Below are 19675 nucleotides of genomic sequence, written 5' to 3'. Positions count from 1 at the left end.
TTTTCCCTGTTTTTATTCTTGGTTGACATGTGAAAGTTTTACATATTTATGAGGGTACAATGTGATGTTTTGATGAATGTATATGCTGTATAATGTTCAAATTCAGTACAAACATGTCTAGCTCCTGAAACAGTTATCATTTCTTTGTGGTAAAACATTCAAAATACTTTTTTTACATAATAATAGTATCATTATCTTTTGTTACATTTTCATTATCTTTTGTACTCTATTAGACAATAGAACATTGATAACTTTCCCTGTCCCTCCCCCAAATACCAAAACCTGTATTTTACTCCCATTGTCTATGTATACATACTCCCATATGTCTACTGTTTTAGATTTTAATTTTTTTAAATTTTTTGTCTACTGTGGGGTTTGAACTCATGGCATGGCTGCCTGTTCTTGAATGTTTTTGCTCTACGACTTTGAGCCACAACTCCATTTATGGTTCTTAGGTGGTTAATTGTAGATAAGAGTCACATGGAATTTCCTGCCTGGGCTGGTTTCATACCATGATCCACAGATCTCAGTCTCCTGAGTAGCTAGGATTACCAGTACCTGGCTGTTTTAGATGTAAAAAGAGAATTTTATTAACAAATCATAAGAGTGAGTTATGTATTTGTGATATCAGTCTTTTGTTTGACATTTATTTGTTAATACCTTCTTCTAATCTACTGGCTTATTAATTTTATTAATGATGATATTTAAAGAATTTTAAACATTATTATAGTAACATTGTTATAGTAATTTTTGTCTACTCAGGTCATGAATATATCCTTGTATAGTATTTTCTTTTAGAAATGAATTTTTTGTTGAAATTCAGTTTCCTGTACAATTCTGGGTTTTATTTTTAAAGGCTTTATTCTTTTCATCCTTCCATTTGTCTATGCTGGTATCAGTTTTAACTACTATGACTTTATAGCAAGTCTTGCAATGAGGTTATGTGTCCATTTTCTAACTTTGTTTTTGTTCTTCTCTAGGATTTTCTTAGCTATACTAAATTCTTTATGTTTACATATAGATTTTTGAATTCGAAGCTTGTTCTATAAAAATAATGGTCTGGATTTTAATTGAAACATCCAAGAATCTATCGATTAAGTTAGACAAGTAACTGTACCCCATCTGTATATCACCTTTACAACAAAAATTTAAAAAGAAGAAAAAATTAGACAAAACTGACATAACCTTAACAATATTGTACCTTCTATAACGATGAAATGTTTTTCCATTTACTTAGGTCTTTTAAATTTGTCTCAACAATGTGATAATTTTCAGGGTAATGTTCTTAAACCTTTTGCTAAATTTACACTACTTTATTAATTTACTACAAATGGTTTATTTTATAATTTGACTCCTTGTGTGAGAAATTAATGACTCTTGTGTATTGAACCTGTATTCTGAAAAAATAAAATATTAGTTTACTCCTTGTTCTAACAAGTAGAACGAAATTCTAACTTAGTTCTCTTGAATAGTATTTTTTGTTTCTTTTTAAAGTATTCCTTATATACATAGTCATTTCTTCCTTTTCTTTAATGGCTTTTACTTTTCTTACCTAGTATACTGATTGAGACCTCTAGTACAGAGTACATAGGTGTGGTAACAATCTTGTTCTTATTTTTAGGGAAAAAATAGCTTTTAATCTGTCAGCATTAAATATCACAATAATATATAAAATATACCTATGATTTAAATAACTCAGATATTTGTGGTATATCTAATAAAATTATACAGTTTACTATTAGGAGTAAATGTGAAACAATCTGAGAATCTCAAATAATGACTTTTCTTAGATATTTTCTGATAGTATTCCTAAGTTGAAATAAAGGAGAATTAGTTCATAATGTTTATGAAAAGAATGATAATGAAACAACTAATGACCCCTCAAATGAGGAGAATGATGCTTAGTATCAACAAAGACTACTGTATGTAATGAACTATGTAAATACATGGCATTAGTGCTCTTTTGTTATTAGATCTTCACAACATAAATTAGTTCCCCTTATAATCCAAGTAGAAAAAGGAATAGATGAGAAGAAAGTAAAAGGCTAAAGTTAGTTGTTAACAGAAGGAAAGAAGGGAGGAGGGAGGAAGGGGAAGGAAAGGAAAGGGAGGAAGGAAGGAAGAAAACTACATTATTCGAAGTACTAAATCCTTTTATAGGTTAATTTTGTAGAAAGAAAGAAGGAGGCTTAGTTGGTCAAAGGCACTGCTTATATAATGCTTCTAGCATTATTATATAGCTTTTGCAACCCTTTGAAATTATGGATTATTTTTAGTATTTTTAGACTCAAATAATTTCTAGCCATATTTTGTAAAATGTAATAAAATGTCAAACCAGATCATTTTGTGTTTTAATTCCTTTAAGTGAAGTTTTTTTTTTCAATTTCCCTAACTTTAGAAATAGTTTTATTCCAAGCTCCTTTTAAAATGTGTACGTCTATATTTTTAGAATGATTTAAATTCGGGTTACTTGAGGTAGTTGTAGTCATTGATATCACACGTTTTCAATTTTTTTTATTGTAAAAGTGATGTACAGAGTGGTTACAGTTGCATAAGTTAAATAATAAGTATATTTCTTTTTGAAGTGTCACTTTTTCCCTCATTTTCTTCCAGTTTTTTTTCTCCTCCTGACCCCTCTCCCCCACAAGTTATATGGTTAATTTTCAACGTACTATCTAGTGAGTATCACTGTTGCATTAGTTCATTCTTTGTCCCACCATTTCTGTGCTCCCCTTTATCCTCCCCCAAACAAATAAACTTACATACCAGACAAAATGTACAAAAAATCAAGAGTGACAAGGAGGAAAAATAAAAACAAGTAAAATAACAAAACACCTGTTGTGCCCCTTTCTTAGAATTCATTTCGATAAACATTTTATATGATAATATGCACAATTGAGCCTTTGTGATCCTCTCCTAAGAATACCCTCCTTTGGTCTCAGTTATATGAATGTTTAGAGTCCTGTTTTATTATGTTCAAGTTTAGGTTCTTTCTTTTTTTTTGTCTTTTACCATAAATTGTATTTATTTGTAGATTATTATAAGCACATTCTAATTACTACAATGAGGGAAAACATGGAACCTATGTTTGTTTGGGTCATTGTTTGGTAGTAAAACTCAGTATTTAGTTTTTATTTACGATGTGGGTTCTTTCTAATGTAACTTATATTGAAAATTTATTGTTGTACTAGAGAATGTTAGAGTTGATCTTGTTTGATTTGAATGCTTTTAGGTATTTTTCTTTGTCAAATTGCTACTCTGTAAAATAGAATTTTTTTAGCTTTTTTGCATTAAATTTAAATATTTACTTTCAAACTTTAAATACAGTATTCATTCTAAGATGTATCTTATAAATATTTCTGGAAATGAGAACTGCACTTACCATTCTATATTTCACATAAACCCCAGTGACATAATCTTCCTGAAAAGCTGAAGTATAAGCTGTTTGAAGTCTGAAGTAATTCTTAATACTTTGTGGGGCAGTGGTTGTGTGTGTGTGTGTACATGTGTGTGTGCTGGTCCTGAAATTTGGATTCAGGGCCTGGGTGCTGTCTTTGAGCTTCTTTTGCTCAAAGTCACCACTTTACCACTTGAGCCAGAGCTCTACTCCTAGCCTCTTTTTTTGGGTGGGGGGTGTAATTTATTGAAGATAAGAATGTTACCTCTAGTAGATCTCATCCTCCTGAGTAGCTAGGATTATAGGCATGAACCACTGGTGCCTGGCTGTAATACATATCTTTGATTGGAAATAATCAGTAAAAAGAGAAGATACAGTGTTTCTTGCCTGTTTCTCAACTCCTATAATTGTAGGAAAGCCTTACTAAGCTTTCTACTACCCAGTTTTTCTTTTAGTAGGGCCTACTTATTAGATTTAAGATTTTTATGTAGAAAAGTATATACAAGCATATAACAGTGCTTTTGTACATAGTGCATTATATATACTGCCTTGTACACAAGCATGCCAAATGCTAGTTTTCTTCTTAAGTTTCTGGATTTATTTTAATTCTGAAATAATTTTAAAATTAGTTCTACGTTACTTTTTTGTCATACATATTTTTTATTATCCTTAAGTAGTTGTACAGAGGGATTGCCATTTTGCAAAGCAGTTTATGAATACAATGCATATTGACCAGTGACACCCCTGTCAATATTCTCATCCATCCTTCCCAACTCACTTCTTCCTGCACTTGAATTTTTTCCCCTCATTTTAAAAAATTTTATTTATTTATTTATTTTTATTGTGAAAATACCGGATAGAGGGGTTACAATTACATGGGCAAGGTAATGAGTACATTTCTTATCAAGCATTGTTGCCTCCTCCTTTGTTTCCCCTTCCCATCTCCTGCCCCCAACTCCCCCCCCTCCCCGCCCCCCCCCCCCCGCGGCTCCCCCTCCACACCCCCCACCCCCGCCAAAGTTGTAAAGTTTGTTTTTCGAGATAACGTCTTGTATATCTCATTGTTGCAATGGGTCCACCTGTATCCCTATTTAAACAATTTGTTTTTTCCTGTCCCCTCCACAAATTATACCAACGTCAAATACAGTGAAAACAGGGGTTATATCATGGGAGAGGGACATACAAAGCAACAAAGAAATATCTTATAAATATCTTAGAAACACTCGCAAGAAAGAAAAACCATTTGAGTCCTTATCTTGGGGTTCATTTTGCCTAACATCAACTTCTTTGACCGTTTCTGCTTGTCTCAGACATATACTAGTTATTGCAAATAAGGGAAATCATGGGACCTATGTTTTTAATTTTGTATGCTATAAATTGACTTGAGTGCATTCTCCCCATCTAATACTCTTCGTCTGCCACAAGTCACGTTTAAGAAAAGTTTTAATCTGGGCATTGGTAGCTTATACCTGTAATTTTAGCTACTCAGGAGTCTTAAGATCTGTGGGTCCTGATTTGAAGCTAGCCTGGCAGTAAGGCCCATGATACTCTTATCTCCAAGTAACTATTCAAAAGCTGGAAGTGGAGCTATGGCTCAAGTGGTAGAACACTAGTCTTGAGTGAAAACAAGGACAGCACCCAGATGTGTGTTCAAGCACCAGGACTAACACATACAAAATGTGTTCCCTACATGAGAAATAGTTAAATAGACAAATAATATAAGTCAAAATAAGCAAAAATGTTTTTAGTATGTATCAAATATTTGATTGGATTTTGCTTTCTTCAAACTTGTATTGGTGTAGCTCAAGCACTGTATGGCAAAATTCTTGGGTCCTTCGATTCTTTTTGCACATTTGTGTAGAAGTAGCTTAAGCAGTCTTTTGACTGTTTTCTGGTACCTGTGCTCTTCTTAAATCATCTTTAATCTCAGATATTTTTCTGAACAGATTTTAATATAGTGGTTTTTAGTTCTAGTGTTTCCTTTCTAAATAGTAAATATTTTAAGCACATCAATTTTGCGGGGATTTGGTAGGAAATAAATGGAGAGATTACTAGATGACTTTTAATTTTTATTTATCAAAATATAAATATATTTTATAGAGAAAAATAGTTATATGACTTGAGTTGATGAAGACTTAGCTGATATTTAATAATTAATAAGTTTTGTCTGCCAATGAGCATTAGATTACTGCTGACTTTTAGTATCATAGTACCTTGTGATTCTTTATGGGGTTTAAAGTTGTATGCCAGATTTTCTTTTTCTGTTCTGTTCACAGGAAGTAATCCTTATAAATGGTTAGTGGGAATACCTCTATAAGTTTATAAATGCCTTTAACATATTACAAGGAGTGGTCAGTTCTATTGTTTTCTTTTGTCGATCTTGATCGGAGCTTGCTGAGTAAGTCTATAAGCCTGCATGTGCCTGGCAACTGTTACCTAGTGACAGTTTTCAGCTGCAGTAGCCATTGGCTGTGCTGTTGATTGGGGCAGGAGGACCGAGTCACCTTTCTGATGGTGAGTTCTTCTGCATCAGCTCTGGATGAGGAGGAGGAGGAGCAGGGCTCCGGCTCAGGTGGAGTCAGTAATACTGAGAAATTGTGAAGAAGCTACTGACAGCGTCTGATAACTGCATCACAGTAAATCGGACTTCTGAATCAAACAGCCTAGCCTAGCAGCTGATAAGAGTGAATGTAGGTGAGAAACAATACCTTATTACTGTAACAAGAGAACTATTTTGTGATAAGTGAAACTAAGAATATACAAGGAAGAATATCTTGTAGCTGTTATAAAAGAAGACGGACTCCCCTGAATGATGTTGTGGTGCATGAGAAAATAACTTTCAGAAAAATGCTTTCTATTAAGCTACTGCATTGTTTCTGAAGGAAATTTTTATTTCTAGTGCATGCTATTTCTTCAAAAGCTGTGACAACAAAGACTGACAGGAAACTCTGGAAATGCCTGTACTTTACAAAAGACTTTTGCAAATGTTAACCTGAAGCCACAATGACCTTGGAAGCCTTTTGGATGGACTCTATCCTGCCAGCATTTCAGTATTTCAGACTCGAGGATATAAACTCATCTTGATGTTTTGAGGTATTTTAAAAAAGACCATCTCACAACCTACCTAATGGCCCCTGTTTTAATTGAATACCTGTTCAAAATAGAATACAGAATTAGAAGAAACATTTTCTTAACATATGGCTGCTACATAACTGCAAATATAATAAACAAGGTAATTTTTCACTTTCAGAAGACTTAACTGAAGGAGTGATTTAATGTGTTAATCATCTAATAGAAATAGAAAATATAGCAAAATAGGTTATGGAGTCTACTAGAAATAATGACAGTAGTAATAAATAATGATAATATGCCTGGTGAAAGAAGCTCAGTATATAGGAAAGTTTCTATTGTCTAAGTTTCATTTATATTTGCATATATGTGAAATATGAATATAGTTGCAAAGGTGAGAAATTACTTTGAACTATATGTTTTTTTATTATGCTCCATTATAAGGAGGGTGGCATATCAGGCTAATGATATTAGTTAAAGATGTTAAAAGATTTCATTTGGAATGAGAAGAAGTATAAATTATAATGCTATTAGTAGTACTGTTAGTAATGGACTAAAGCTATTTTAACCTAATAGCTTACAAAATGAATGCAGGATTAAAATTTCAGAAATTTATCAGATTTTTAGGTATTAATCCACTAATCCATTGTATGTTATCTTCTCTACTAGAGATATTTTTTTCTCATGAGCATTAGAGGGAAAACTAGAATCTGTCTTTTACTTCTGTTCTGCTCCTTTGTGTCCATCCAGAAATGAGTCTTTTGCAATTAGCTTTGATAGAATTGTTTTTCTTACCTTTAAGAAAATGAGTGAGAATGGATCATAATGTTGACCTGTCAACATCAGACTTGAACTGAGCTCAAGGACACTCTTTGCCACATGAACTTTCTGTTAGCTTTCCAACCAAAGCTGAGATCTTAGTTATTTAAATTCTAAAAATGTGAATTTTTTGTCATAGATGAAGCAGGCATCCTGAGACAATTTAAGGCATTTTTTTTCTCCTCCTTTCTAGTTGATTCCTAAAAAACTACCCCTCTTAGGAGAAAAAGATCTTTATTCTCTTAGCAGTTTATTTTTTCAGACTTAATAGTTCATACAACATGGTAAATCATTTTCTATAGAAAGAAGGGCCTCATGTCTGCAAAAAAAAAAAAAATAGAAATTGCTTGGGAGCACTGGAGGGAGCTAATCAGAGACCTCTTTTCACCTTTGTAGCTTACCCTCCTCCCTTATCCCTCAAAGCTGAGATGTGTCACTGGTGAGCTAAGGCTGATGAAGAGACCTGAGCATACTCTGGGACGCTCAGCTGTAACAGAAGCCCTGACACTGTCTACTGAAGCAGGTTCTAAGACACCCAAGTGCAGAGTCTAGCAGATGCTGGAAAGGGCACTTGCTTGCTGGAGCCAAGACTACACGTTCCTTTAATTCCAAGCCATGAATGAATCCAGGTGGACTGAATGGCAGATCCTGAATACCAGCAGCAGCATCGTGAATATATCTGAGCGTCATGCTTGCCCACTTGGATTTGGTCACTACAGTGCTGAGGATGTCTGCATCTTTGAGACAGTTGTTATTGTCTTGCTGACATTTCTAATCATTGCTGGGAATTTAACAGTTATTTTTGTCTTTCATTGTGCTCCACTGTTGCATCATTATACTACCAGCTATTTCATACAGACAATGGCATATGCTGATCTCTTCGTTGGAGTTAGCTGCTTGGTTCCTACTCTTTCTCTTCTTCACTACTCTACAGGTGTCCATGAGTCATTGACTTGCCAGGTTTTTGGATATATCATTTCAGTTCTAAAGAGTGTTTCTATGGCATGCCTTGCTTGTATCAGTGTGGATCGCTATCTTGCAATAACCAAACCTCTTTCCTACAATCAACTGGTCACCCCTTGTCGCCTGAGAATTTGTATTATTTTGATCTGGATCTACTCCTGCCTAATTTTCTTGCCTTCTTTTTTTGGCTGGGGGAAACCTGGTTACCACGGTGACATTTTTGAATGGTGTGCCACATCTTGGCTCACTAGTGCCTATTTTACTGGCTTTATTGTTTGTTTACTCTATGCTCCTGCTGCCTTTGTTGTCTGTTTCACTTATTTCCACATTTTCAAAATTTGCCGTCAACATACCAAAGAGATAAATGATCGAAGGGCTAGATTTCCTAGCCATGAGGTAGAAGCTTCTAGAGAGACAGGACATAGCCCTGACCGTCGCTATGCCATGGTTTTATTTAGGATAACCAGTGTATTTTACATGCTTTGGCTCCCATATATTATCTACTTTCTTCTAGAAAGCTCTCGTGTCTTGGACAATCCAACACTATCTTTCTTAACCACTTGGCTTGCAATAAGTAACAGTTTTTGTAACTGTGTAATATACAGCCTCTCCAACAGCGTTTTCCGATTAGGCCTCCGAAGACTTTCTGAGACAATGTGCACATCTTGTATATGTGTGAAGGATCGAGAAGCACGAGACCCCAAACCTAGGAAACGGGCCAATTCCTGCTCCATCTGAAGAGAACTACATACTAAATCAAATGTAATCTGACAGTGGTTTAGAATTGTATTCTTGATTCATCTGGAAATTTGCCACCAGGGAACTACTTATGTGAATAGTTGATTATGAAATGAAGAACAAGACTAAAGATATCTGGGGTTTTTCTTTTCTCCTTTTCATGAAAAACCTAAGGAAAAGCATAAAAAGAGGGTAATTTCATGAGAGAAACATAGCATGTGAATATATATGTGTAGCAATAGGAAAAATTCAGCACTGAGGATGAAAAAAGTATTTCCAGTCTTCTACAGAACAGGAGAAGCCCCTCTCTGTCTCCTTTCTCTAACTGTACTCTGCCTCTGTCTTTGTCTTTCATTTTGTCTCTTTCCCATGTCTTTCACTCTTTGTGTTTGTTGCAGAGATTATTGGCAGAAATTATAAAAATGTCCGATGTACATACAACGTATGTGGCCATGTATAACATTTTGTTTCAAAGAGTACTTTTAGACCCACTATTCTATAGTCCTTAGTAGTTTCCTCATGGAGGTTACACAGTAAGCCTTGTATTATTTGCCACACAGTCCTTTTTATTATGGTTTTATAATCTCTGCATCACAACTTTTCTGTTACAAACAAAACAATAGTATATTTGTTTCTTCTGAGTAGAAGGCCATTTACTTTACCCCTATTCCTAGCAGCCTGCTATTTTTTCCTTTACATTTTTCTTTATCTGAACCCTGTGGTACCTTATTCCAGAAGTATTTTAGTTAATGAAAGAATCTACAGTATAAGGCATTTATAGTGTTAAATAATTTATTTCTTCCAGTAAACCAGTTAGTAACTATTTGGAAGATTGTGTTAAATATTTTTGATGTATTTTGGAAGTATTTTTATTTTGTTTCTTTGAAATTAGTTCATGTGCCTAAGGTATCTTTTTTGCTATAGTGAAGCTTTCTTTTTATTGATGAAACCCACAAGTAATTCTAATGCAGATGTAGGATACTTACCTAGTAATGACATATCACTCTTAATGCTACTTGGAATGTCCTTTTATAAATTTTTAAATGTGAAAAATTAACTTTTGGTGTTAGATTTATTATAGCTTACTGTTTTGTCTACTAGTTATTTGTGTGATAGGCTTTGCACATAGTATATTTTTTACAGCAAAGAAAATGTGAACTGTAATCTATACCTTGTGTTTTCTTAGTAGAATATATAGATCAATGTTGTTTAAGTTGGTAACTTTGAAAACATAAATACAAAACTTATTTTAAAAGGATAATACTTTTATGTAGTTATTTAGATATTTATACTAGACAAGCTGCATTCTTAGTGATGCTAAAAATATACTTATTTATCAAATGCAGGTAAGAGTGGTCAGTATTTTGTTTTGTAATCATCTGTTTCCACATGCAAAGAATAAATTATTTTTTAGTGTGTTACCTGAAATTATGTCATAAATTTCCAGGGGCATAGATGTAATCACGTGACATTTGGGAAATCACTAGTGAGCAAGTGTAAACAATAGAAAACATCTCTTTACTTTTTTACCTTAAGTTTCCTAACCAAAAGATTTGTATCAAACCACTGAGTATTTTTCTTCTCAGCATTTAGGATTTCTTTGTTTTATAAAATGCATCTAATGAAATGTGCCTATGACTCTTCAACCTAGAAACCAACCATGTTTGTGGTTTTACTTCAGAGGTCCATTAGTAAAAGTGTTGTCATTTTATTGAAGTTGTTCTGAATGAGCCCCTGTATATTTTTTAAACATGTAAGAAAGGTTTAAAATAAAGAATAAAATAGTATTCTGTATATCAATATCAGACTTTGCTTCAGCTTACTGAAACACTGAGTAGAAGTAAGGGTGTATTTGTTTGGTAATCAAGTCTAAATGTGTTGGCCTTCAGTAGCTGGAGTTTGTATTAATTCTTGCCCCATTTGCTAGGGTATTTTGAATGAGTTGAAATGCACCTTTTCAATGAAGACTAGTTCAAGGAAAGAATATTGCTAACTTTTCACATAACATTAATAAAATGTTCAATATTATACATATTCCTTAGGAATTCAATTTTTATTTCTTTTCTTTAGAATATAAATATATATAGAAAAAAAACCCAGTAGGTGCTCTAAACAGAAAGCTAGAAGCCATGATTATTACATTTTACTCTTCTGGTCTTTCTACATGAAAAATAACAATATGAAGTTTTATGTATGTTATAGTTTTTAATCCTCACTACAGCCCTTTGAGGTTACATTATTATTCCCAGTCTAGAGATAAGGAAAGTAAAGAAAAAATTTACTGAAGTTCTCTCAACCCTTTAGTGACAGAGATTGAGGAAGCTGGCACACTCGTTCGGCCTGGAGCCAAAGGCTGTAGTCTTCACCCTTTTGCACTGCCTTATTTATTTATTTTTTAATATACAAAAACCTTCAAGCCTGTGTACTTCTGTTTGACTTTTCCCTATAAGATTTTTCATAGTGTTTGTTGTATTTCTTTTTTTCACTCTAACTTTGGCTTCATTTCTTTCCACGTGATATCTTTTTCTTTGATCTTGTGAATTTATTTAATTAAAATAGCAATCAGTTAAGCCAAAACTTAGCAGCTTAGTTTATAATCAGAATGAACCTCTGGGGCATAGTATATTCTTGATGTTGCTTTTATTCATTTTTGTTAATGTTTCCTTGAATAACTTTTTAAGATGTTATAATTTCTTTTTGAAAGGAATTTTTTGAAGGGGATGGTTGGAATAGAAAGGCTTTATCATAGTTCTAGTTTAGGTTTAGGTTTTTCATTTTCTACAGCATTTCATATATAACTGACAAACCACTTAACTTTCCTTTTACATAATTTAATTTGTATTTCTATAACAAGGTAAATACTTACTTTGAACCTATTCTTTTTGTAGGAAGCATAAGTAATTTTGCTGGCATTATACTCCATTCTATAGTAATTATTCAGTTTGCTTATAAATGACACTCAACCTAATGTTATATATTATTGCATAAGGATGCTATTATTTGTGAAGCGGTTTTGAAGTTTATAAGTGTTTTGAAGTTTATACAGTGTTTAAAGACTTTGTAACCTACAAATTAATGAAACCTGAACTGAAATCCTGGCTTCCATAAACTATTGGGCTATAAGTAAAATACTGAATGTTTCAAAGGCTCAGTTTTCACATCGATAAAATGAGGGACTTGTTCTTATCTATTCAGCTAGATTTGAGAACTAAATGAACTTTAGTAATCTATGTACTCAACAAGGCTCCTTAAGAAAGAATGTTGGAAATCTGATAAACTTATATACAAGACAAAGGGAACAGAAATAAACAGTGACCACAGGTCATAAACCAAAGGGGAAAAAAAAGAAAAAAGAAATAACTGCAAACCATGCAATTAAAAAAAAAAAAACCTCTTGAGGTGCTGGGAAGGTGGCTCAGTGGTAGAGTGCTTGCCTTGCATGCCTGAGGCCCTGGGTTCGATTCCTCAGCACCACATAAGCAAAAAGAAAAAAGCTGGAAGTGGCACTGTGGTTCAAGTGGTAGAATGCTAGCCTTGAGCTGAAGAGCTGCGGGACAGCGCCCAGGCCCAGAGTTCAGAGTTCAGGTCCCAGGACAGGACCCAAAACAAAACAAAACAAAACAAAAACCAAACTCTTGCTTCTATTTCTTGGAGTTCATTTCAATAAGCATTTTATATGGTCATATCCATATTGCTATTGAGCCATTGTGATCCTCTGCTAAGAATATCCTAGACATGTCCTAGTTATTACAAGTGAGGGAAATCATGCAGTGTATGTTTCTTTGGGTCTGGAGAAGTAACATTTTTATTATTCTCGAATCTGTTTCAACTCAAATTTTAGGTTTAACTTCAGAGTTTTAAAATATAGAAGAGTTCTATAATTTCTGAAAGCTCATTTCCCACAAATAGTTATTCATGAAGATATCATTTGAAATACCTAGCAAACAGATGTTGAGATGAGATGGTCAGATAAGGTTATGGAATAACTTACTTCCTTTAGTACACCAAATACACTGAAACATTCTTTTTCTTGTTAGGATGGCCATAGTAAGAAAGGTTTGCCCAGGAATATCTTACCATTTTTCTTTGTAGTCAAAGTTTCCTCATTCATTAAAATAAAATTTGCATGACTTTTTCATATATGTGTTATTTAAGAGAAAAAAGATTAATAAACTGGTTTTCTCTGAAGATACTATAACTTTTATGAGTTCAAAAAGAAAGGATATTGACTTGAAAGAGAATTCTCTAATCAACCTCAGCCTTACTATTATTATCAGATGTGAAAAAGATACAACTGAATACAAGTAAAGTTCACAAAGATGATTAACACCTAGGAAGTCTGCTGATAAAAACTTCCTGAGGACTATCACCATTCATATATTAATAGGTCAATTCTGTGCTCTGATGAGTTATTCCAGGGCATGTAGACATTTTAGGATTAAGAAAATTATGAGAAACTAAACAATACATTGAAATATAGCTAAATATATAGGTATTAAGAAAAATAAAATTATCAGAAGAGGAAAAAAAGGATTGCCCTTTCAATATTTTTCTTAAATAGAAATCATCCAGGACTAGTTTTTCTAATAATTATAAATAATCATAACTTTATTTTATTATAAGACATTTTCTATCTGATACTTACCATGATGATAGCCTGCATTTTTGTTATTTTTGGGTGAAACTAGGATTTAAAGTGTCTCATGTTTGCTAGGTAGGCACTCTCCAACTTCAGTCACATTCCCAGCTCTATAGGTTTTTTTGAAAATACTAAAATTAATAAAGATTTTCTTTGGTTTTTTATTACTGTTCAGTTTAAGCCTTTTTACAATGAACATTTATTTCTTTTATAATCAGGAAAATTAGTGTCTTGCTAAAGTGAGTGCTTATCATTTAAAAATATTAATGATATTTCATAAAATGGCTTTTGTTAAAATTATAAATAGCTTTAGCCAATAATATTTAACTCTCATTTTTTATTAAGGTGGTTTAATATAGTTTTCTTTATTACTTCTACAATACTTATTTCATATAGATTATTCAGCAAAACTCGATGACCTTCTACTTGGAGTTAGGTGCTCTTGATATATTTTTGCTTTAACATTAAGCAATTTGTAGTGTTATTTACTGAATCTGAAATGCATTTCAGTCACTGTAGAATTTTTGATGCAACATTGAGGGTACTTTCTTGTACTTTTCACATCTTTAACAACAAAAGTGTTACCTTGCATTGGGGATATAGGGTCCAACTGCTATGTTAACTCCCCTTTCCTGGATATCGGAATTTTTCTCTCAGTTCTCCAACTGTATGATTGCATTGATAATTTTACTTATAATTTAACTGATTTTATTTGGCTCTATAGTAAAACTCTATATCAGCTTCTTTGATTATTGGGGTTTTATGTGTGTGTGTGTGTGTGTGTGTGTGTGTGTACATGTGTGCGCGTGTGCACATGCTTGCACATGCCTGTGTTAGGGCTGAACTCAGGGCCTAGGAACTGTCCCTTAGTCTTTTTACTCTAGGTTAGTGAATACTCTATCACTTGAGCCACAGCTCCACTTCCGACTTTTGGCCATTAATTGTAGACAAAGATTATCATGAACTTTGATGTGTAGGCTGGCATCAAACCAAAATTCTCAGATCTAAGCCTCCTGACTAGCTAGGATTACAGGCATGAGCTATCAGCACACAGTTTCTTAGTTTCATTTATATCAAATATAAATGATTCTACTGAATTACTAGAAGATGACTTTATTCTCTTAAATATTTAAAGTTAACTGTGACACTTTCTGTGTGTGTGTTGGTCCTGACACTTCAACTCAGGAACTAAGGCACTGTCCCTCAGCTTCTTTGCTTAAGGCTAGTGCTCTATCACTTGTGCTACATCTCCCTCCTGGCTTTTTGGTGGCTAATTGTAGGTAAGAGTCTCATTGTCTTTCCTTCCTAGGCTAGCTTCAAACTGTGATTCTCAGATCTCAGCCTCCTGAGTAGCTAGGATTGTAGGTGTGAGCTACCCACACCTGCCTACAACAGTTTCATGATTACTTAATTTATGCTATTTATTTGAAGCATTTGCAGATTTTTTTTGCACATAAAACTTACAATTTTCTTAATTCAAATAATAGAGACAAATATAGAAGTATTAGGAGCCAAACTTGTGTGCAATTAAAAAATACTTATCACTTAAGAGAATTTAAATTATGCATATCATTATGTAGTAGGGTCTTGGTAATTTATAAGCTAGAAAATAAATGGATTTAGTTACATTCATGGCTAAGATTTATTATAGCAGCAAGTATTTTTATTATTTTTCATAGTGTCAGCTCATTAGAGAAATATAAAGCAATTAAAATGAGCCACAATTGCTTTTTACCTAAAATCAAGTAGTATAAAATAATTTTGTTGATTCATTTAATCACAGCTATTTGACATGTTATCTATTACATTACTTTTTGCATTGGTCATCATTATTGTTTTAGTCTAACTTATCATAAAGTTTTTATTTCTTTTACTTTAGTATATGACTGAAAATATGAATAAACTTCACAGTTATCTGGATAATACACTTCATTTTATCCATTAGAATTAAAGCAAACATTTATATATGATTATATACACTATTGTTCTAAGTCATTGAAATGAATAGAGCCATCATTTGTACCCACATTTTTATGAATACCTTTATAAATCACTTCTCGGCCTTTTGGCTAAGCTCAAGTGTAGTACCTTAATAATTTGTCTATTAAATGTTATCCTTAAAACATAAATAGAGCTAGGCACAGTGGATCACATTTGATCCACTTGAGCTACATGAGAGGCAGATAGTGAAATTTTCATTCAAGGCCAGTTGGGCCAAGAAGGTTACTATCTGGAACAATGAAATAGTTGGCTGTGATGGCATGTACCTGTCAACCTGCCTATGAGGAAACCATAACTAGGAATATTGCCCTCTAGGGAAATTCCAACATAACACACAATACTATTAAAAATAAGTAAATGAAAAAAAAATTCTGGGGCATGGCAAAATTGGTTTAGCTCCTGCAAAGGAAGCTCTAGGCCCTGAGTTCAGACTCCAGCAATGGAGAAAAAATTGGCAGCTGCTTGTGATGGAGGATGCCTGGAGTTCCAGCTACTCTGGAGTCTGAGGAGGACATGATCTTGTCTCAAAAAAAGATGAATATAACAATTCATTTTTAATAAGTTTTTATTGTGAAAATACTGTACAGAGGGGTTACAGTTACATGAGCAAGGTAATGAGTACATTTCTTATCAAGCATTGTTGCCTCCTCCTCTGTTTTTCTCCTACCATCCCCTCCCTCCCACCTCCTCAACTACACCACCCCACCACTGCCTAAATTGTAAAGTTCGCTTTTTGACATAGCGTCTTGTACATCTCATTGTTGCAGTGGGTCAACCTGTATTAAACTGTATATTAAGAGATAGTAAATTGTCATGTTTCCAAGCCTTCCCCAATAGGAAAGTTGCTGGGACTCTTTACTTACAATTAACAAAAAGAAAAAAAAGCTAAGTAGAGCTCTGGCACAAGTGGTAGAGCACTAGCCTTGAGCAAAAAGCTCAGAGACAATGTCTATGCCCACACACACACACACACACACACACACACACACGCACACACACGCACACACGCACACACACACACACACACACACACACACACACACTAAAGCAATTATAGTTCTCTTACCAAATATAATTAGGCATGGTAATAACTATTGTTTCTGGGTTTCTTTTAATTTTCTTCTACTCAGTTGAGTAGGACTTTTCTAAAAGTAGACAATTAAAATGTAATTATACTTTAAATATGTTATTGAGTACACTTTACAAAATATTATGAATAAAACTATCCAATTTTATATTCTTTTTCTTTTTTTTTCTGGTTGTGGGGCTTAAACTCAGGGTCTTGGGGCTGTCCCTGAGCTCTTTTGCTCAAGGCTAGTGCTCTGCCATTTTGAAGCACAGTGCCACTTCTGGTTTTGTGCTGGTTAATTAGGGATAAAAGCCTCATGGACTTTACTGCCTGGGCTGGCTTTGAACCATGCTTCTCAGATCTCAGCCTGAGTAGCTAGATTACAGGTGTGAGTCATCAGCTCGCAGATGTTTTTATTCCTAATGACATTTTTCTTTCCTACACTAAATTTAACTAAGATTGTTGTAAATTTATTATTTCAAAAATCTTTCAGCTCAGATAATTTCTCACTTTTATAGTTTCCCAGTTATTTCATGCTGCTGTGTTCTTATTTAAGGCCATGTATTATTTTAAGACACTGAATTATGTCAGTTCTGTTTTCTCTCTATGAGTGCTATCCTCAGTATTATCCATTTCATTGTACATTATTTGTGCTGCACTTTGAGAAAGGCTTTGAATTTATTTCCATCACATTGTGCCTCTATTGTATATGTGATATGCTGTCAAGATTGGAGGAGGTTCTTTTCTTTTTTTTTTAGTTTTATTTTTTATTTTTTATTGTAAAGATACTATACAGAGGGTTACAGTTACATGAGCAAGGTAATGAGTACACTTCCTGTTGAGCATTGTTACCCCCTCCATTGTTTTCCCCCTACCATCCCTTCCCTCCCTACCTTTCCTGAGGTTCTTTTTTTTTTTTAATTGTGATTAAGTGATTACATAATTTCCCAAATTTCACAGTATTGTGGAATAATGATACTCATTTAAAGTCACAAGTTCATTCTAACTTTCCCGGAGCAAATTGTCTATCACAGTCTATAACATATAACGGTGTACACATATACACCAGTCATGTGATCAGCAGCAGCATGGGGATATTTAGTAGTGGTTCGAACAGATGAGTGGGAGTTTTGTTAATTTTGTCGTATCATCTAACATTTTGGATTTAGCATCCACTTATCAGGGAGTGAGGAGGTTCTTTTCTAAGCAAAACAAAACAAGCACTAATGAACATGAGGCCTATGTCTTTGAAATGTTTGTTGACATCAAGATTTCAGCTGCTAAGGACCAGAGATGCCAGGTTAGACTTTGATACATAGTATTTCCCTAAGCCTGGGAAACAAGAATGGTTTACTGCTTTGGGGGAATTCATATTATAGTGTGAATATCTTAGAAACAGACATACTAACAGAACTACTTCTCCTTGTTAAATCTTTTATGCCTCTTAGTCATTCCAGATGGTTTGTGTATGATGACTACTCACTATTTGTTAATTGCTCCGTATATAGTAAGCTTTTTCATTGTTGTCCTGAGTTGAATTTAATTGTTGGAATTAATCATGTCTTTTAAGTTTCTTCCCAGTAGTTCTCTACTTCAACACAGCTGAAAATATTATCACAGTCTGATTATCTTTTAAATTTCTATTGTACAAATGAGGAAGATATGGAGATTGTTTTGGGAAAGTTGAAAGATTACTATAACTATCATTTAATATGTTATATCTATAATTTAATATAAGTTATCCACTTTAATTGGATTCTTTCACAATTCTTGTTCAACAGTTGTAGCTATTCTTGATATGTATCTGGATAAATCTTTCTTTAGACTTTTGGGAAGAATCATAGTTTACAAGCATTTAGACAAAATTGTAAGATCTTATCCAAAAAATAAAGCAGAATAGGGCTTAGGGGTTCAGCTCAAGTGGTACAGCTTTTACCTAGCACTGAGCTCAAAGTCCAGTACCACAAAAAGTTTAAATGTATAACTGAATATACAAGCTTAAAAATACTAAGTCATAATTTGAATTTCATGAATCATATCTTAATTATGGTTTTGCATCACGGTATGGCTTACAACATGTAATTTGATATAATCCAGATAAATATTTTGGACAAGTCAGAAGATATTTCTAAGCAATTTCTGTTAAAATATAGAAAGGCTTTAAAACAGACATCTTTATTTTTGGAACTGTTTTGCAAAAAGATTTTTCAAGAATGCCTTTTACTGGAGACTTTGAAAAAGAAAGCTAATGAAATGACCTTTGGGGTTTTTATTTAAGTGCATTTATGCCCAAGGATAAATGAAAGAGTGGATGACTTTTCAAAAATAATCCTTCAAGAGTTAGAATTTACTATAATGTTTCCATTACTAATTCATTGGTCTCTTTAAATATTTTCACAGAAAGCCCATCTAATCTCAAAGATTGAGCTATCATGCTTTTGTTGAGTGTTCCAAAATAGAGCTCTCTTAGTTTAGTCTTAGACATTTACTGTGGTCACATGTATCTAGCAAGACAGATCTCCTATTCTGACTTTCATAAAAGTTGACCTGAAGAAATATAATAGTCAGTTTTGTCAACTCTTCTTCTTTAAATTGGTCATCTGTTTTTTTTCATTTGACCGTCATTGGGACCAGTGTTTATTTAGATTTCCAATTTGCAGCCTTATACATTGAATAAATATTCTTCCAAAAATACTATGAGGACCTGTTCTTCTTTCTTACTGTTTTATTCAGGTGCAATTGTATGATTCTTTTTCATTCTCTTTTTTGAATAATCATTTTCTTTTAATTTCCATGTATAGTTTTATTCTTTATGTGCTGTGAATCATAGAAGCTTTAGATAAGTGTGTGGACTGCCTTCTATACTGAAGATTCCTTTCATATCAAATAGGATAATCCCTTCACTTGTTGGATAGTTCTGTGACTTAGAAGATATTTGCTCATTGTAACCAAAATTATAATTCTTGACATGCACCATTTG

At 33.4% G+C, this 19675-nt stretch overlaps 2 protein-coding genes across 6 annotated transcripts in view; both read left to right on the top strand.

Moving 5' to 3' along the window:
• The window catches only part of Rabgap1l (RAB GTPase activating protein 1 like), a 460833-nt gene that overhangs the window by 158444 nt on the left and 282714 nt on the right, over nt 1–19675 (top strand). The gene's annotated exons all lie outside the window — the stretch shown is intronic.
• Gpr52 (G protein-coupled receptor 52) lies at nt 5880–9779 on the top strand. 2 transcript variants are annotated; one of them, XM_070034126.1, is made up of 2 exons: nt 5880–6490; nt 7682–9779. In XM_070034126.1, the coding sequence occupies exon 2, from the start codon at nt 7901–7903 to the stop codon at nt 8984–8986; it is 1086 nt and encodes a 361-aa protein (XP_069890227.1). In that variant the 5' UTR covers nt 5880–6490; nt 7682–7900; the 3' UTR covers nt 8987–9779. The 2 variants fall into 2 exon arrangements, with proteins under 2 accessions (XP_069890227.1, XP_069890226.1); XM_070034125.1 differs by having other exon boundaries at nt 5880–6629.

The sequence above is a fragment of the Dipodomys merriami genome, unplaced genomic scaffold (genome assembly GCF_024711535.1).
Source record: "Dipodomys merriami isolate MVZ:Mamm:240054 unplaced genomic scaffold, mDipMer1.0.p SCAF_24, whole genome shotgun sequence".
Taxonomy (NCBI): domain Eukaryota; kingdom Metazoa; phylum Chordata; class Mammalia; order Rodentia; family Heteromyidae; genus Dipodomys; species Dipodomys merriami.
This window is presented reverse-complemented; position numbering and strand designations above follow the sequence as displayed.